The sequence below is a fragment of the Colletotrichum tamarilloi genome (assembly GCF_030869305.1).
Source record: "Colletotrichum tamarilloi strain Tom-12 chromosome Unknown Scaffold_24.1, whole genome shotgun sequence".
Classification (NCBI taxonomy): Eukaryota; Fungi; Ascomycota; class Sordariomycetes; order Glomerellales; family Glomerellaceae; genus Colletotrichum; species Colletotrichum tamarilloi.
The window spans coordinates 323,522-338,131 of NW_026849407.1; the positions used below are offsets into that span (position 1 = coordinate 323,522).

General features: G+C 52.7%; 4 protein-coding genes across 4 annotated transcripts; 1 reads left to right on the top strand and 3 right to left on the bottom strand.

Moving 5' to 3' along the window:
• Positions 1-2,633: 2,633 nt before the first annotated feature.
• CTAM01_07657 (major facilitator superfamily transporter) lies at positions 2,634-4,683 on the bottom strand (the record flags this gene model as incomplete). Its single annotated transcript, XM_060523679.1, has 4 exons — positions 2,634-3,304; positions 3,352-3,758; positions 3,808-4,071; positions 4,121-4,683. 4 exons carry the CDS (start codon positions 4,681-4,683, stop codon positions 2,634-2,636), a joined length of 1,905 nt encoding a protein of 634 aa, XP_060381733.1.
• A 1,357-nt stretch (positions 4,684-6,040) lies between these two features.
• Positions 6,041-8,642, top strand: CTAM01_07658 (fungal specific transcription factor domain-containing protein; the record flags this gene model as incomplete). The annotated part of the gene is made up of 4 exons (XM_060523680.1): positions 6,041-6,513; positions 6,568-6,601; positions 6,652-7,134; positions 7,179-8,642. 4 exons carry the CDS (start codon positions 6,041-6,043, stop codon positions 8,640-8,642), a joined length of 2,454 nt encoding a protein of 817 aa, XP_060381734.1.
• Positions 8,643-8,747: 105 nt separating this feature from the next.
• On the bottom strand, positions 8,748-10,725 carry CTAM01_07659 (glycosyl hydrolase family 15; the record flags this gene model as incomplete). Its single annotated transcript, XM_060523681.1, has 4 exons — positions 8,748-9,549; positions 9,597-10,052; positions 10,101-10,470; positions 10,518-10,725. 4 exons carry the CDS (start codon positions 10,723-10,725, stop codon positions 8,748-8,750), a joined length of 1,836 nt encoding a protein of 611 aa, XP_060381735.1.
• A 1,108-nt stretch (positions 10,726-11,833) lies between these two features.
• Positions 11,834-13,663, bottom strand: CTAM01_07660 (cytochrome P450; the record flags this gene model as incomplete). The annotated part of the gene is made up of 5 exons (XM_060523682.1): positions 11,834-11,947; positions 12,005-12,626; positions 12,673-13,031; positions 13,081-13,277; positions 13,444-13,663. The coding sequence occupies 5 exons, from the start codon at positions 13,661-13,663 to the stop codon at positions 11,834-11,836; spliced, it is 1,512 nt and encodes a 503-aa protein (XP_060381736.1).
• Positions 13,664-14,610: the final 947 nt, after the last annotated feature.

The following is a 14,610-nucleotide window of genomic DNA, read 5'->3' on the forward strand; positions in this document are numbered from 1 at the left end:
CCGGGCTCTGTCTGTTTATTTAGGGCTGAGATGGGTTGCGTAACGGCGCGATGGGCTGATCAGTCATATCAATCATGGAGTAATATGACGAGAATCTCCTCCTCCTTGTCCATGCCCGGTTGAGTAGCATTGGCGGCGTGCTCGATGCCAAGACAAGATCAGGATGCCAGTCCGAGCCGTCGTTGAAGTTGATGTTGACTATAAGGGACCAAAGCTTGTGGGCTGGACAGTAGACTTTCGGGCGAAGGAGGCTACCCGCGGTCAACCGCAACGCGCAGGCTAATTATATTTGATGAATGGGGCGAATCCAACTCAAGGTTGACGCGACTCGGTCATTATCCGTTGTCGTTACTGGCGTGGAGTTTCTTCCGTCTTTATTTCTGGCCCCACCAACCTCGCCGACCCTCCGTCGAAGGCCGGTGTTCGGTAACTTAGCAACGGACTCGATAAATGAAAGATGAAGAACTGCGACCAGATCAGGAGGTGTGTTCGTGTTTGAATCCGGGTAGTTAGGACGAAGACAAGAATCTATACACCTGTTCAGGGATCCCATATGTTAGCGCAGTGAATTAACAGGGTAGTTAAGTTACATACCCCATCTACCCACACGAGGTACCGATTCTATTTTCTTCGCCCATTTTTTATAACTAAACTTAGAAATAATACTTTAAAAATAAAAGCTAATATCCCTACTTAACGCCGATATTTTATACTTTCTCGCTTATTAAACTATTATAGATTTTATAATTATAACCTTAACTACGGCCTTAACTACGGGCCTAATTATACTATTTTTACCTACTTTTACTTCGTTAATTATACCTATTTTTACTTTATTAATTATACTTACTTCTACTTTATTAATTATATTACTTTCGCTACCTACTTCTATTTTACTAATTATATTTTTAATAACTACTACTACCTATAAACTAGTTATAAATAATATTATTTTACCCTTTATACTTATAAAATTACGTATAAAAAAGCTTATAAAAAATTAAAAAATCGAGATCCGCGCCTTTTATAAGTACTTTAATTAGATATATAAGTAAATTATAAAAACTATACTATATATATATTACTAAGTTTAAATAACTTATATAGAGTCCTAGCTACTTATATTATAAAAAAATAAGTATTATAAACTAATAATTCGTATATTATAAAAAGCCTATTTATAAAAATAGCTCCTATTTAACGATTTATATAAAAGGATCCTATAACTAGACTTATTACTATTTCTACCTCCCAATTTCTTAATTTATAAGTAATATACTATTATAACTACTTTATAATCTTTAAGCTACTACCGGGCTATTTAACTATACTAAATCTATTAAACTAAGGTTAATAAATAATAATAAGTTAATTTTATTTAAATATACCTCTAACTACGGTCGTAGCTCAAGGATTAAGAAAATATAATTTTTTTTAAATAAGACTTAGGTAATTACGGACCCTATATAAAAATAATAAATAATAATATATAATATAAAGGACCTAGCCTCTTTTATCCTTATATAAGTAAAACTATATAATTAAATATTTTAAAGGGCTTTTATTAATAGAATTAAGGGCCTAGGTTTTATTTAAAAAAAAGAATAGAGAGGAATTAATATTACGAAGTACCTTTTTTAAATATTATTAATAATTATTACTTTTTTCTAAGAGTATTATTTAAGCCTATTTTAGTATAATAATACCCTAGCCTATAAAGCTAAATAGACCCGTTTTATTTTAAAAATACTTAGAATATTAATACTATACTAATTAGTATATAATCCTAACCTTAACTTAATAAAAAATATATAGTTTTAAATAAAAAATTAAGTAAAATCGTACTACGATTTATAATTACTTAAGCCCGAGTAATTACGAGCTACTATTTAAATAACATAAGAAGTAGTACTTAAAAAGTAGTTAAAATAGCTAGTATATTCGATACCTCGTTAACTATAGCTCGTAATTAAGTAAAATAATAAAAGTATTAAGTACTACTTTTAATAAGTAATTCGCTACTAATTAAAAATATATTTACCTTATAGAATTTATTCCGATTTAAGTAAAGTCCGTCTTTATAAATACTACGCTAATATATAGGATCCCTAAACAGGTGTATATAGCATGCCCTGTAAAGCTATTCCCGTTATGGCCTAGAATATTACTTAGTTACTACCCACCCCGCAATTCAGCGTTACTCAACAGCAAGTCAGCTACAGTTCGTGAATCATCCAACGTATATTCACCCAGCATCTCGAATACACCACGACTGACAGCCCTCATATACCCCTTCAGGTCCATTCCTGTCACCAGCCAGCAAGCGCCCCTTTGGGGGTCAGGTCAAAACTGGCTGAGTGGTGGAGTGGTTGAAGTCCACGAACAGCCTAATCGGTGAAGGCTCAGAGGTCCCGAGTTCGAGTCGACAAAATCCCAGCATGTGCACCAAGAGATGTAGCCCCCATTCGCCACCGGGGGGGTGAACTCTTTTTAGTTCTACCTCAAAGTGAGACTGTCCAATTGTAGTGTAGATAGGGCCGCGCGATGGCATAATAACTTATTATTACCTACCCTGATCTGTATATATTGAATTTATGTCCATACTCTAATCGTTATCATTACTTTACCCTCATCTACGCGCCCATGTCTCCTGGCCTCAGCTGGCTGACACGCTGCTTGGCCCGCTGCTGCTTCTTGTTCTTCTTGATGTTCTTCCACTCCATAAACAAGGCGCAGATGAGCGTCGCGAGAGACAGCCCCATGCCGGCCAAAAAGATGCGCGTGCAGGCGTAGTTGTACGCTCGGACAACCACGTCCAAGAACTGCGCCGGCACAACAGTGTGCAGGTTGGTGGCGCCAGTGTTGACGATGGCTTGCGCAGACAGCCCCGGGATGCCCGAGAGCTCCGACACGAGCAGGTTGCTGAGGATGGACTGCCCAACGGAGACGAAGACTGCGGCTCCCAATTGCTGGGCAAAGAAGCTGATGGAGACGCCGGTCGACACGTCCTCTTTGGGGAGAACCGCCTGTACCGCGAGCCCAACGGTCTGCATGCCGAAGCCCAGGCCGAATCCGGTCAGGAACTGGTAGCCGATCCAGTGGCCGGAGCTGATGCCTGGTTGGAAAGTGCTCATCAGGCCCAGGCCCACGGACATGATGCAGGGGCAGAGGATCATGGACGGGACGTAGTATCCAATCTTTTGCGTCGCGCCACCGGAGATGATGGAGGATACCACGATGCTGAGGACGAGAGGGATGGTGTAGATTCCCGAGTTGACCGGGTTGGCTCCCTGCACAGCTTGGACTGGAGGTTGTTAGCACGTATTCATTAATGTTGATCGCATTACTTACACCAGATGGGCAGGTAGTACACGGCCAGCATCATCGAGCCGGCCAAGAACAGCATGAAGAAGGCACCCGCCAGCATGGTTCTTTGCTTGATGATCCTGACAGGCACAGTGGCGGTCTTGGGCATAAAGACCTGCACGGCAGCGAAGGCCATGAAGCCAACGCCGAAAACGACAAACAAGGCGATGATGCGGCCGTCGTTCCACGCGTACTCTGATCCGCCCCACTCGAGCGCCAGAAGGAGGGATACCACGGAGGGGACGAAGAAGAACGTTCCCAAGGGGTCGAGACGCTTAAAGTGTTGGAACAGCGTAGCCGGCTCTTGAGGCTGCCGCCTGGGAGCCTTGAGCATGAAGAACAAAAAGACGAACGCCACGCCTCCAATAGGGAGGTTAATGTAGAAGCACCATCTGCGTCTCGTTAGTTGCGCCACAGCCCATAGGCTTCTGAAGCACATACCTCCATGTGACGTTGCTCGTGAAGCCACCGCCAACCAAGGGTCCAATGACAGAAGCCAGACCGAACACCATGCCAAAGATGCCTTGGAACATGGGTCTCTTGTGCAGCGGGATCATGGGAATCATGACCATCATCGCTCCCGTAAAGATGCCAGCCGAACCAACACCGGCAATGGCTCTGCCCGCAATGAGCACCGACGAGCTCGGCGCCACACCGCAGATTAGCGAACCAATCTCAAAGATGAGGATGCTTCCAAGGAATGCTCTACCGTTGTGTTAGCATGCTTACAGAGTCAGTGACCATCGAGACTCACCCCCTCAGGCTGTAAAACTTGTAGATTCTACCAAACACCAATTGCGAGGCCGCAGTCGTGAGCATGTACGCTGAACCGTACCAGCCAATGTCGCCAAGACTTTGAAACTCATCAGTGATGCGTGGGATGGCCGTGGCAATGATTGTGCGGTCCAGAGCAACGAGAAACATTGCTACAAAGTTGGACAAAATGACGAGCCAAAAGGTAATGGTTTTCGGCTTGAAGTTTTCCTCGGCTTCATCGAAAACGGGCGGGGGCCCCGTGGATGGTCCCCCTTCGATATCGGCCTTTTCATCGACGTCGTCGTCGACGTCTGGCTGCTTGGCCACATCGTTATGGCTCTCGTTTGCTGATATCGCCGAGGACTGAACTGTTGCCTTTTCTGTTGGTCTCTCGCTCTCAATTTCGGGTTCGATGGGCTTCTCCTCGGACGACTTCTTCTGCTGCCGCTCGTCGCTTTCTCTCGGAGTCAAGGTCCGCGTGGAGCTGTTGGACGTCTCCAACTCACGGGTCTTCTCTGAGGCAGTATCGCCCTCGACGGGCTTCGCACCTGCGTCCGCCATGTTGAAGCTGTCGTGGGGATTTGGGCAGCTGGAAGATTTCGAGTGAAGCCACGAAATGTAAACAAAGAATGCAGCACGCGCAAATCTTTTGGGGCTTGGCAGCGGGAAAATGTTGATTAATGGAACGGGGAGGGAGCTAGAGGTTCGTCCGGACTCTCGAGCGCACGGTCAGATCTCAAGTTACAGATCACGTTCGGACCACGAGCTCGTCTGGCGGAAGAGACACTAGGACGGGGTCATGGAACTAAGAGGCGAGGATCGCTATATATGGCGAGCCTGGCCATCGCCGCCATTCTGCCCTGCCTGCTTATCTTGGACGCGGTGGCCGGCAGCATAGTGTGACAGGCAGAGGGCGCGACGCGAAGCCACGCAAGGCCATCATAGCCCGCATAGGAATGTCTCACAAGAAGAAAGTCATGACGAGATCCAGAAGCCGACTTGTCAAGGCCGATGGGGATGTCCAGAGAAGGATGCTTTGCCCAGTTCTCGCCCTTGTCTCTTGGTGGTGTACGGACATGGCGTTGCAGTTGCTCGGGCACCGGAGGTCGATGTTGTGTCCGGGCAAAGGGTGGGGCTTGCCCTCTTCCGACATAGCGCCGGGTGCTCGGGTATCTCACAGCAATCTCCGGCTTACCTAAGGGTCTCTACTACGCACTTCAGCTGAAGGAGCTTGGGCCATTTTCGACCTCTTGCAGGCGCGGGCCACGGGGAGGCCAGCACCGATGGGTCCCCCTTCGGTCCCGGGCGGGTAACGTAGCTGACCGCAGTCCCCGCTTCCTCTGATGTTCATCTTACAACCATTCAGTTTCCTTTGTAGTCTCAACACGAGAAGGCACGAGAGGCCCAAGTTAAGCAAAGAGCCTCAATTCTTAGCACCGGACTGACCAAGTTGACAGTCATGTTGTTCGTCTCATAGGCTAGACGTCCCCGTATGTGACTTTTGCATACTCTCTGTCATACCACCTCGATTGTTTTGTACGAATTGTGATCCGGATCGTCCGTCTCTAAGCTCTTGCCTGCTCGTTCCTGGCCATCTACACTGCCCGCATACAGGATACGGCACTTCAACCTATCCCGGGACTGTCTTGTACACCATCACGTCGATAGCGTCTCGGTCAATAATACAGCTTCCTCCTCCGATCCTGGCAAGAAGTTTGGCGGCAGCATCTGGAAGTGCTTCTTCATTGGATATCACTCTTTAGACTCACATGCTGCATCCCGTCAACGTTTCGCCTGCAAACGTCACCCCTCGGATCCGAGTTGGGAACAAGCTAGCCGACGAACCACGTCTGCAAGGTGGCTGACTGTCGCGTCGTCGTTGCATCTCAAGAGAGAGGCATCCACATAATACTGAACCATGTCGTCGGGAGAAGCCCAGCTCCCACCCCCGCCGAGGGCAGTTCCTCCACCCGCACCCGAACCCGACCCCATGGCAGCGATGAAGCTTACCAGGGGGACCTCGTGTGTGCTGTGCCAGCAACGAAAAGTCCGCTGCGACAAGAACAAGCCGTGTGCCAACTGCGTCAAGGCCAGGGTAGAGTGTCGAGTAATACCACCACAGCCGCCCAGAAGGCGCAAGAAGCGTCTTCAGGAACGCGATCTCGTCGACCGCCTCAAAAAGTACGAATCCCTCTTGGCGGAGAATGGCGTCAAGTTCGACCCCATCGCCGCCGAGCTCAAGGCCGGCGATAGGAACTCGACACACCTTGACGATGACCACATGCTCGACGAGGATGCCGACCTCGCAAACGACTTTGAGGGGCTAAAGACATCGCCCGAGGGGAGCACATCCCCTTCCGTGGCAGGGAGTCGGAGATCACAGTCCGATAAGTGCGCAGGCCCACTCCCTTACACTTGATCGTCAGCTAACTCAATCCCAACTAGGCCATTTAGCAAATGGTTTCCCTTTCACAAAGAGGTGTGTTTTCTTACCTTGCTTTGCCATCCGCACATCTAACTTGGATTCAGTTTCGAGCTAGCGAGGAGCTGTTGCGAGACTCGTCAGAAGACGAGGTTGACGGCTCAACCATCCATCACGCCTTTGACAAGATGTACGATAACCAGGACGGCTTTCCATTCATCGTGGGAAGTCGAAACGCCTCCGTGACGCATCTCCACCCATCACCTATCCAAATCTTTCAACTGTGGCAAATCTACATTAACAACGTCAACCCCTTACTCAAAATAACGCATGTGCCAACGGTACAGGGCCTTATCATCGAGGCCAGCGCCAACCTCGAAAAGATCCCAAAGAGCGTCGAGACGCTCATGTTTGCTATTTACCTCATGGCAGTCACCTCCATGGAAGACGTCGACGTGGCAAAGATGTTCAACGAGCCAAAGCCTACCGTCCTGTCAAGGTTCCACACCGCACTTCAGCAAGCCTTGGTCAACGCAGGCTTCATGCGGACCAGTGATACGATGGTCCTCCAGGCTTACATGCTCTACTTGGTAAGTCATCACACAACATTCGAGGAAGCACGCTGACAAGCTAGATTGCCGTTCGCATGTTTGTCGACCCGCGGCAAATATTCTGTCTCGTTGGTATCGCCGTGAGGATAGCCCAACGGATGGGCCTCCACCGCGACGCTGCCGCATTCGGCCTGTCGCCGTACGAAGTCGAGCAACGCCGGCGGCTGTGGTGGACCATTGTAGGCTACGACCGCCGGATAGGAGAGATGACGGGGTCGACCGTGACGGCCCTGTCTACCGCCGCCGACTGCAAGCTGCCCCTCAACATCAACGACACAGACCTCCACGTCAACGGCAAGGACGCACCGACCCCGCATCAGGGCGTGACGGAGATGCTCTTCGTCCTCATCCGGACAGAGCTGGCCATGGCCATCAGCAGCGACACCTTGCGCGACGGTCAACGCCACAGCGACAAGGACAAGGACGCCGGCGGCGGCGGAGGCACCGGCACCAGTACCGGCCCCCAAGCCCCGCCGCGCCCCATCTCAACGGTGCGCATGGCCGGCCAGGACCAAGTCTACACCCTCGACGGCTTCTTCGCGCACATTGAAGGCACGTACCTTAAGTGGTGCGACCCCAAGATCCCACTACACTTCTTCACCCTTACCATGACGCGACAATCGCTCTGCAAGATGCGCGTCATCTCGTTCCTCGTGCGCATGGGCAACGGCGAGGCGACGACGCTGGCGGAGCACGAGCGCGACACGCTCTTCCTCGAGGCCGTCCAGATGATTGAGTACGACAACGTCGTCCAGGCCGCCGACAGCCTGCAGGGGTACAAGTGGTACACGTACCTCCACTTCCCGTTCCCCGCGTACATGTTCTTGGTGACGGAGCTGCGGCACAGGTTGACGGGCACCATGGTCGAGCGCGCGTGGGACGCCATCGCCGAGAACCACGAGCGGAGGGGTCTGATGAGCACGCTGCACAGTCCCATGCACATTGCGTTTGGCAACCTGTTCATCAAAGCGTGGGACGCGCACGCGGCTGGGCAGGAGCAGATTGGGAAGAAGCCGGTGCAGGAGCCCATGTGGATCACGAGACTTCGGCAGCGGGCGGAGAAGATGGGGAAGAAGCAGCACGGGGGTGGGGGTGGGGGTGGACGCCGGCCCGGGCCGGAGATGGGCATGGGCGGTCCCGGCGTCGGTGTTCCACCGGGCGGCGGCGTTTCGCAGCAGGCGGGTGGCGTGGGTAGGGCAGCGCCGGTGAACAACACCGCGTCGCAGCTCCCGATGCAGCAGATTCCGCAAAACATGATGATGACACCGCCGTCCGTGACGGCGGGCACGCCAGTGATGAACCCGCCTCCGTCCGAGGCCGACGTCATCGACATGGACTGGAGCTACCTGATGCAAGGATACGACATGGACACGTACGGGGCCTTTGGAGGCGGTTTCGGTGGGTTTCCCATGGGCGGGAACGGCATGGTTGGCGGCGGACCCGGCATGATGGGCAACCCGGACGGTAACAACATGTTTGGAAATTAGGGGTCTATCAAGTATCTGGGGTCTTTCTACCTGGACCTTAAACCATCTTTATTACGATGTAATGAATTCAAACGTGCTAGCGAATAGCACTTGTACTTTTTTTTTTTAGCAGCCATTCGTCTTTCCAACCCACGCATCGTCCGTGACCACCTTTTGCGTAGAGTTGCACGCCGGCACCGTGAGCGTGCGGTTCCTCTCCTCGTAGAGAAAGCCGCAGCTCTGTTTCCGTACGTAGACGTAGCTGACGTTGGACCCGCCGGGAAGCTCGACGTCGACGCTCCAGAGCGGGCGCTCGGCGGTGTACCCAGACGCCGACATGGGCTGTCCGTTGTCGACGTTCCACGCGCCGAGCTCGGCAATGTTGCCCAGGAGAGAGAGGCCTTCGCCGTAGTAGGTGGTGGCGTTGACGAGGAAGGTGACGGGCACGGTGCAGGAACCCGTGACGTCGGGCGCGCCGGCGGCGGTGGCGGGAACGTAGACGCCGGTCGTGGTCGAGGCGGCGCAGGTGGCGGGAACCTCTGATGCGGCCTCTGGCACCCAGCTGGGCGGGTACTGGCCGGCGCGGCGCTCGGCCATGGTGATGAAGGCGGCGTAGGACCAGGTGAGGTCGCGGGCCGAGGTCGGGGATCCAGTAGTCTTGTTGAACTGCTCAGCGAGGGCACCGTCGGCGGGTGTGTACTTTTGTGCGATCTCGACAAAGGAGTCGGCGTAGGCGTTGACGGCCTTGACGATGCCGGCGTAGTCGAGAGTGGAGTTGCTGTTCTTCTGGTAGGTTGTCTCCCTGGCGGTCGGGTAGAGTTCCTTGAAGAAGGGGAGGGAGGTCGCGTCGACCTTGATCTGGCCGTGGGCGTTCCACTGCGCCACTGCGTCGTAGAGGAACTCGGCGGCGCCGAGGGTGATGAGGTACCTGGCTAGTTAGCTTGAACGTCTTGACACCTTGAAAGCGCAACTCACCAAGGGTTGCCGTTGTAGTACGTGTCCTCGATGTACCGACCGAGAGCAACACCTTGACCCTGCGCGATGCCCTCGTTGACGGGGTACAGCGTGCCGTTGCGGAAGGAGTCGACCCAGACCTTGAAGTTGCTCAGAGCCTTGCTGTGGCACGGCTGGATGGACGGGTCCTCGCAGCTCGCGGCCACGTCAAAGACGGCAATCGAGCCAAGCATGACGTTGGCGTCCTTGCCGGAGCGCTTCGTCTGCGTGTTGACATTGGCGACGTAGTAGCCGTCCGCGGCGTTCCAGTACGTCTGGAGAAAGCAGAGGACGTCCGGGGCCAACTCACATCCCGTGCACTTGGCGGAGAGCGACTCGGCCAGCGCAGCTCCCTCGACGAGGGCGCGGTACTGGTTCTGGGTGGTGAAGAAGCTGGAGCCGTTGACCTCCTCCCACAGGTCGAAGCCAGTGGAGTTCCTATCATTGTGAGCTGCCTGCAAAGCCATGAGAAATTAGTCTGCTTACCAGTACTGAGCGGTGTACGACAGATCGTTGGAGATGATGGGCCAAACAATATCCTTGGCCTTGGCCTCTTGCCCGTTGTCGATGAGCCAGCGGGAGTAGGTGATGAGCGTGATGGCCCTCAACGCCGGGCCGTCTCTCTGCGGGCGACCCCATTCGCCGTTGAAGCGCGAGCCATCGACGAGATACTTTGCCTCGCCGAGGCCACGACCGGAGGGGAGAAATGATCCGGAAGGGTTGCCGACGGTCTGCAGAACGGCCTGGGACTTGTAGTAGTCCTCAATATGAACCTGGAGCTCGTCGTGTCCGAGGATGAACTCGTCGACAATCATCTTCATGGTCAGGGCGGCATCGCGAGTCCACGTGAAAAAGTCTGGCCAAGTCAGCAAGAGAACAACACGTTTTCGTGAACACACTTACAGTCGGGATCGGCCTTGGAAGGGCTGGCAACGACGATGCCGGCACTTGCGCCTGCAACCGAAGCGCCATCAGGTCCTATGTTGCTCAGAACACCATTGAGCGCAATGGTTCTTTGACTTGAAATGAAGTCGTCGAGATCGGCGGCGGCAACGCGTGCAACGTTGGCAGCGAGGCCAACGGCACAGAATAGGGTCTTTGTTAGACTCATGGTGATCGTGCCTTTACTTCCTCAGTCGTTGAAGTGTTCGGTGAAGGTGCCGGACTAGAGCATTTCGGGTCGACGATGAGATGGGAAACTCTTATATCCCAAACATAGCCCCCGAGACATAGTCGTATAGCAAAGTGCGGGCCTAGCTGGGCAGTGGGCACAGAACAACAATAGTAGCTCTCGAAGTTTATTACTGGCATCATCGTGCTGCAGACCCCTGCGTGTTCATCCCAAATCGAACGCGGACAGGGATGGCGTCTCTTGGGTAGCATTGGGGATAGGGGATCGTCGTGGATCCGTCATTTCGTTCTAGAAGTCTAATGCCCTGAGTTGCTTTGGCAGAGTTTCTCACATAAGTGCGAGCAAAAGTCAATTCGGTTCCTTCGACGGGAGTAACTAGTCAGCTTTCGGACGTTCTTACTGCCTTACTACGTATTGCTGTGAAGTGGGTTATATTTTTTATCAAGTATGAAGTACGAAGAGAAGAACAACGTTGCGGGCCGATTATCGTGCAGCACGCGGACTGTCGGGCTCGCTTAGACTGGTCGACCATGGGGAAATAAGTTCGCTCCTCAGGTCTACGTAGTAGCTGCGTTGGGAAGCCACAGGATGGCAATAGTGCGGGGAGCTACCAACCTCAACAACCTCCTCTAACCATTGGTGTCTCTGTATCCGTAACTTGATCACATTCGCAACCTCATCACCAGACTTTTCGAGACGGCTTCCAGGTGACCTGTTTGACTGAACACATTGTGTGCGTGAATGATGGAGGACTACACGGGAATATCTCAGCCCTCCTGAACTCACCCTGCATGACTCGGATGGCCGGAGTTCGCGGACACTCGCTTTCGGGATTTCCCTTCACAGGCGATCAACGCCCTCCGATCACTAGGGCGTCTTCATCTCCTGTGCGTCTTGGCCTGGTTAACTCGGCCATGTCCGCACACGCAATTCAACGAAAAAAGTGTGTATTGTCAATCTGCCTCTGCCATATATGCCAATCTATAAGCCAATTAGTTGGCTCACCACTGTACGCAGAGTTTCCGTTCCCTGCAACCCCTTCGACCCTCGACGATCGACGCGCCTCTAAGTCCGAGTCTTGAGCTGCCTAGCCGAGCTTCTGAACTCTCACCCAGAGGTCGGACTGGATGAATATGCCAGCCGAGAATGAGCTCCACGACTTGGCGGGGTCAATCAGGGCAAAGTCAAAACGGCGAAGAAGCTATACGCGGCATTAGACTCTTACTTTGACAATTAGGAAGGTTCCGCCGTAACTTACCTCCACAAAGACCTTGTTCAACTCCATGAGAGCAACCGTCTTGCCAAGACACTGCCACTTTCCGTACTTGAAGACGAGTTCCCACTGCGCCGTCATTGCCTTCAGCTCGTCCTCGCCGGCCTCGAGCCACCGTTCAGGCCGAAACACGTCGGCGTCCGGGCCGTACACTGCCTTGGAGCGTAGCACGCCAAACGCTGTCCAGCCAATGTCGGTGCCTTCGGGGATGCTCATGCCGTGCATGAAGTCGCCGCCCGCGGGCACCGTCGTCGACATGAGACCGGTGACGGGAGGGAACACCCGCAAACCTTCTTTGATGACCGCCTGCAGGTACTGAAGGCCGCCCGCCTCGCGGTTGGTCACGGGAGATGAGATTGTGCCCACGTTGGCCGCCTCCCGCACCTCCTTGGCGAGCTTGGAGTAGCATGAGGGGGACGTCATCAGATAGAGCATGGTCGTTCGAATGGCGGTCGCCGTGGTGTCGGACCCGGCCATGATCTGGACCAATGTCTCGCCTTCGGCCTCCTCTCGAGTTAGTCCGTGTGCGAGGAACGATCCAAGCATGTCTCGCCGCTTGGCCGTCTTGTCCGACATGAGCCTCTCTGCCACGACCTTTTTAGCAACACTAGTAATGTTAGTTGTTTACAGCTAGAAAGAAAAGGGCTACCTACGCGATGAACTTGCCGAACCCCACGCGGTCATGCTCCGAGGGCATGGCTTGGCGGAATAGGGGCGACTGCAGCAGCTTGGCCAGGTGCGGGAATACCGAGAGCGTCATCATGACGGGCATGCTCTGCTCAGTCATCTTGATGTACTGATGAACGTCGGCATCTTGCTCGACGTACCCGAAGTGGTAGCCAAATGCAAGGGAGGTGATGATATCCAGCGTGAGGTATTGAACCTTTTGGCAAAGGTCCATTGGGCGAAAGGCACCAGTGGTCGACACGTATCGCTCCTCGATGAGTCTGATAAAGGCCTGTATCTGACTGTCGATGGTGGTTTCGAAACCTTCATTCTCCTTACCCGAATACTGGGATCAGTGTGAGTATGGAAAGACACAGACATGAGTGCAGACTTACGCCAATGGCCATCTTGGCGCGCAGCTCGTTGTGCTCGTGGTCATCTCTCATGGAGATGAGGTTGTCCCTCGTGGGGTCGAAGCGAACGGCCTCGTAGAAGGCGCCCTTGCGGTATGGCGAGCGAACCGCCCACATGCGGCGAAGGATTTCCGAGTCATTGGTTACCAAGTCGTTGGGTCCGATGCGGACGACCGGGCCTAAAGCAAAGTTCCCTGTCAGCAGCCTGTCGAAACAAACAGGCCGTTTGTCTTTGATGTTGCCTGGCTGGGCGGCATGTGTGTCTGAGACCCTTTTTGGCCCCCGGAACAAATCACCTAGCTAGGCGAGCTGGTGGTGTTTCTGGGATGAGAGTTTTGAACTCACCATAGTCATCACAGGCTCGCTTGAGAGCGAGATGCATCTGCCCACCCAGTGTGTTACGTAGCATCCACCACTTGCTCAAGGCGGCACCTGGTGGTCCGGGGATGTGTCTGAGACGGTTCCATGAACGGTAGCTCAAGGACCCCAGATGTATGAAAAGGGCCGTAAAGAACAGCAGAAGCGGGTTCCAGATGTGGCCCGAGAGCTCCTCGATGGTCGCCATAATGTCTCGGATTGTTGAAAGTGACGGGACAGTTTCGAGGGTTGAGTCGGATAAGGAAGTGAGTGAGTTTGTAAGATGAGAAAAGTGAGAGAATGATGATGAGAGTGAGTCTGAGGAGTAAACTTGAAGAGGGAAGGAAAGTTTGGCCGGGCAGTTGACACTCGGCAACCTCTACGGAGGGCAACAGCGTAGAAGTATGCGTAGACGGCAGGCAGCGGGCGATGAGAGCGCCTTCTTCCTTTGTCTGATTCAGTTTACACCACCCACAGACCACAGGGAAAGAGCTTTCCGCAGCAATGGGATGGAAAGAGCAAGCAGAACGCAGCAAGCAGCAAGCAGCTCGGAAAGGGAAGCTGTGAATTTGGCAGCCGGGGTGAAGAAAGACACCGCACCTCCGTCTATTCTCTCACTTCATCACCCATTGAATATGGAGAGGGTGGCTAATGTAAGGTATCCCAAGCACCTCCTTCGGGCAAGATGGATCATGGCTTCTCTCATTCACCAATATCACCACGTCTCGTGGCCCAACCCTCCGCCCTAGTCTCTTCACCTCTTTTCCCACCCGCTCCGTCCGTCGAGCATCCTACTCTTCTTCAATCATTCTAGCAAAGAAATAGAAATGTGAGCCGTCATATGCAGCGTCCCGTTCCACCCGCATGACATCGGGTTCCGGCCAGAGGCTACTATATGACAGGCATCTCGGTGAAGCAGACAGATGGTATCTCGACAACCTCGCCCAAGCACGCGAAAAAGGCTATTCACCATAACTTTACGTCTTCAACCCGACTCGTCTATATGGATTGACATCAAACTGTGATAAGTACTATGCCACCCAAGACTATGGTAGATGAGCAGCAATACTTAAGCTAAACTCCATCCTGCAGCTCTTGTCCGACAACCGTGTATACGGGTGGTCACATTCGATGTGAGATTCCCCATGAGCCGTT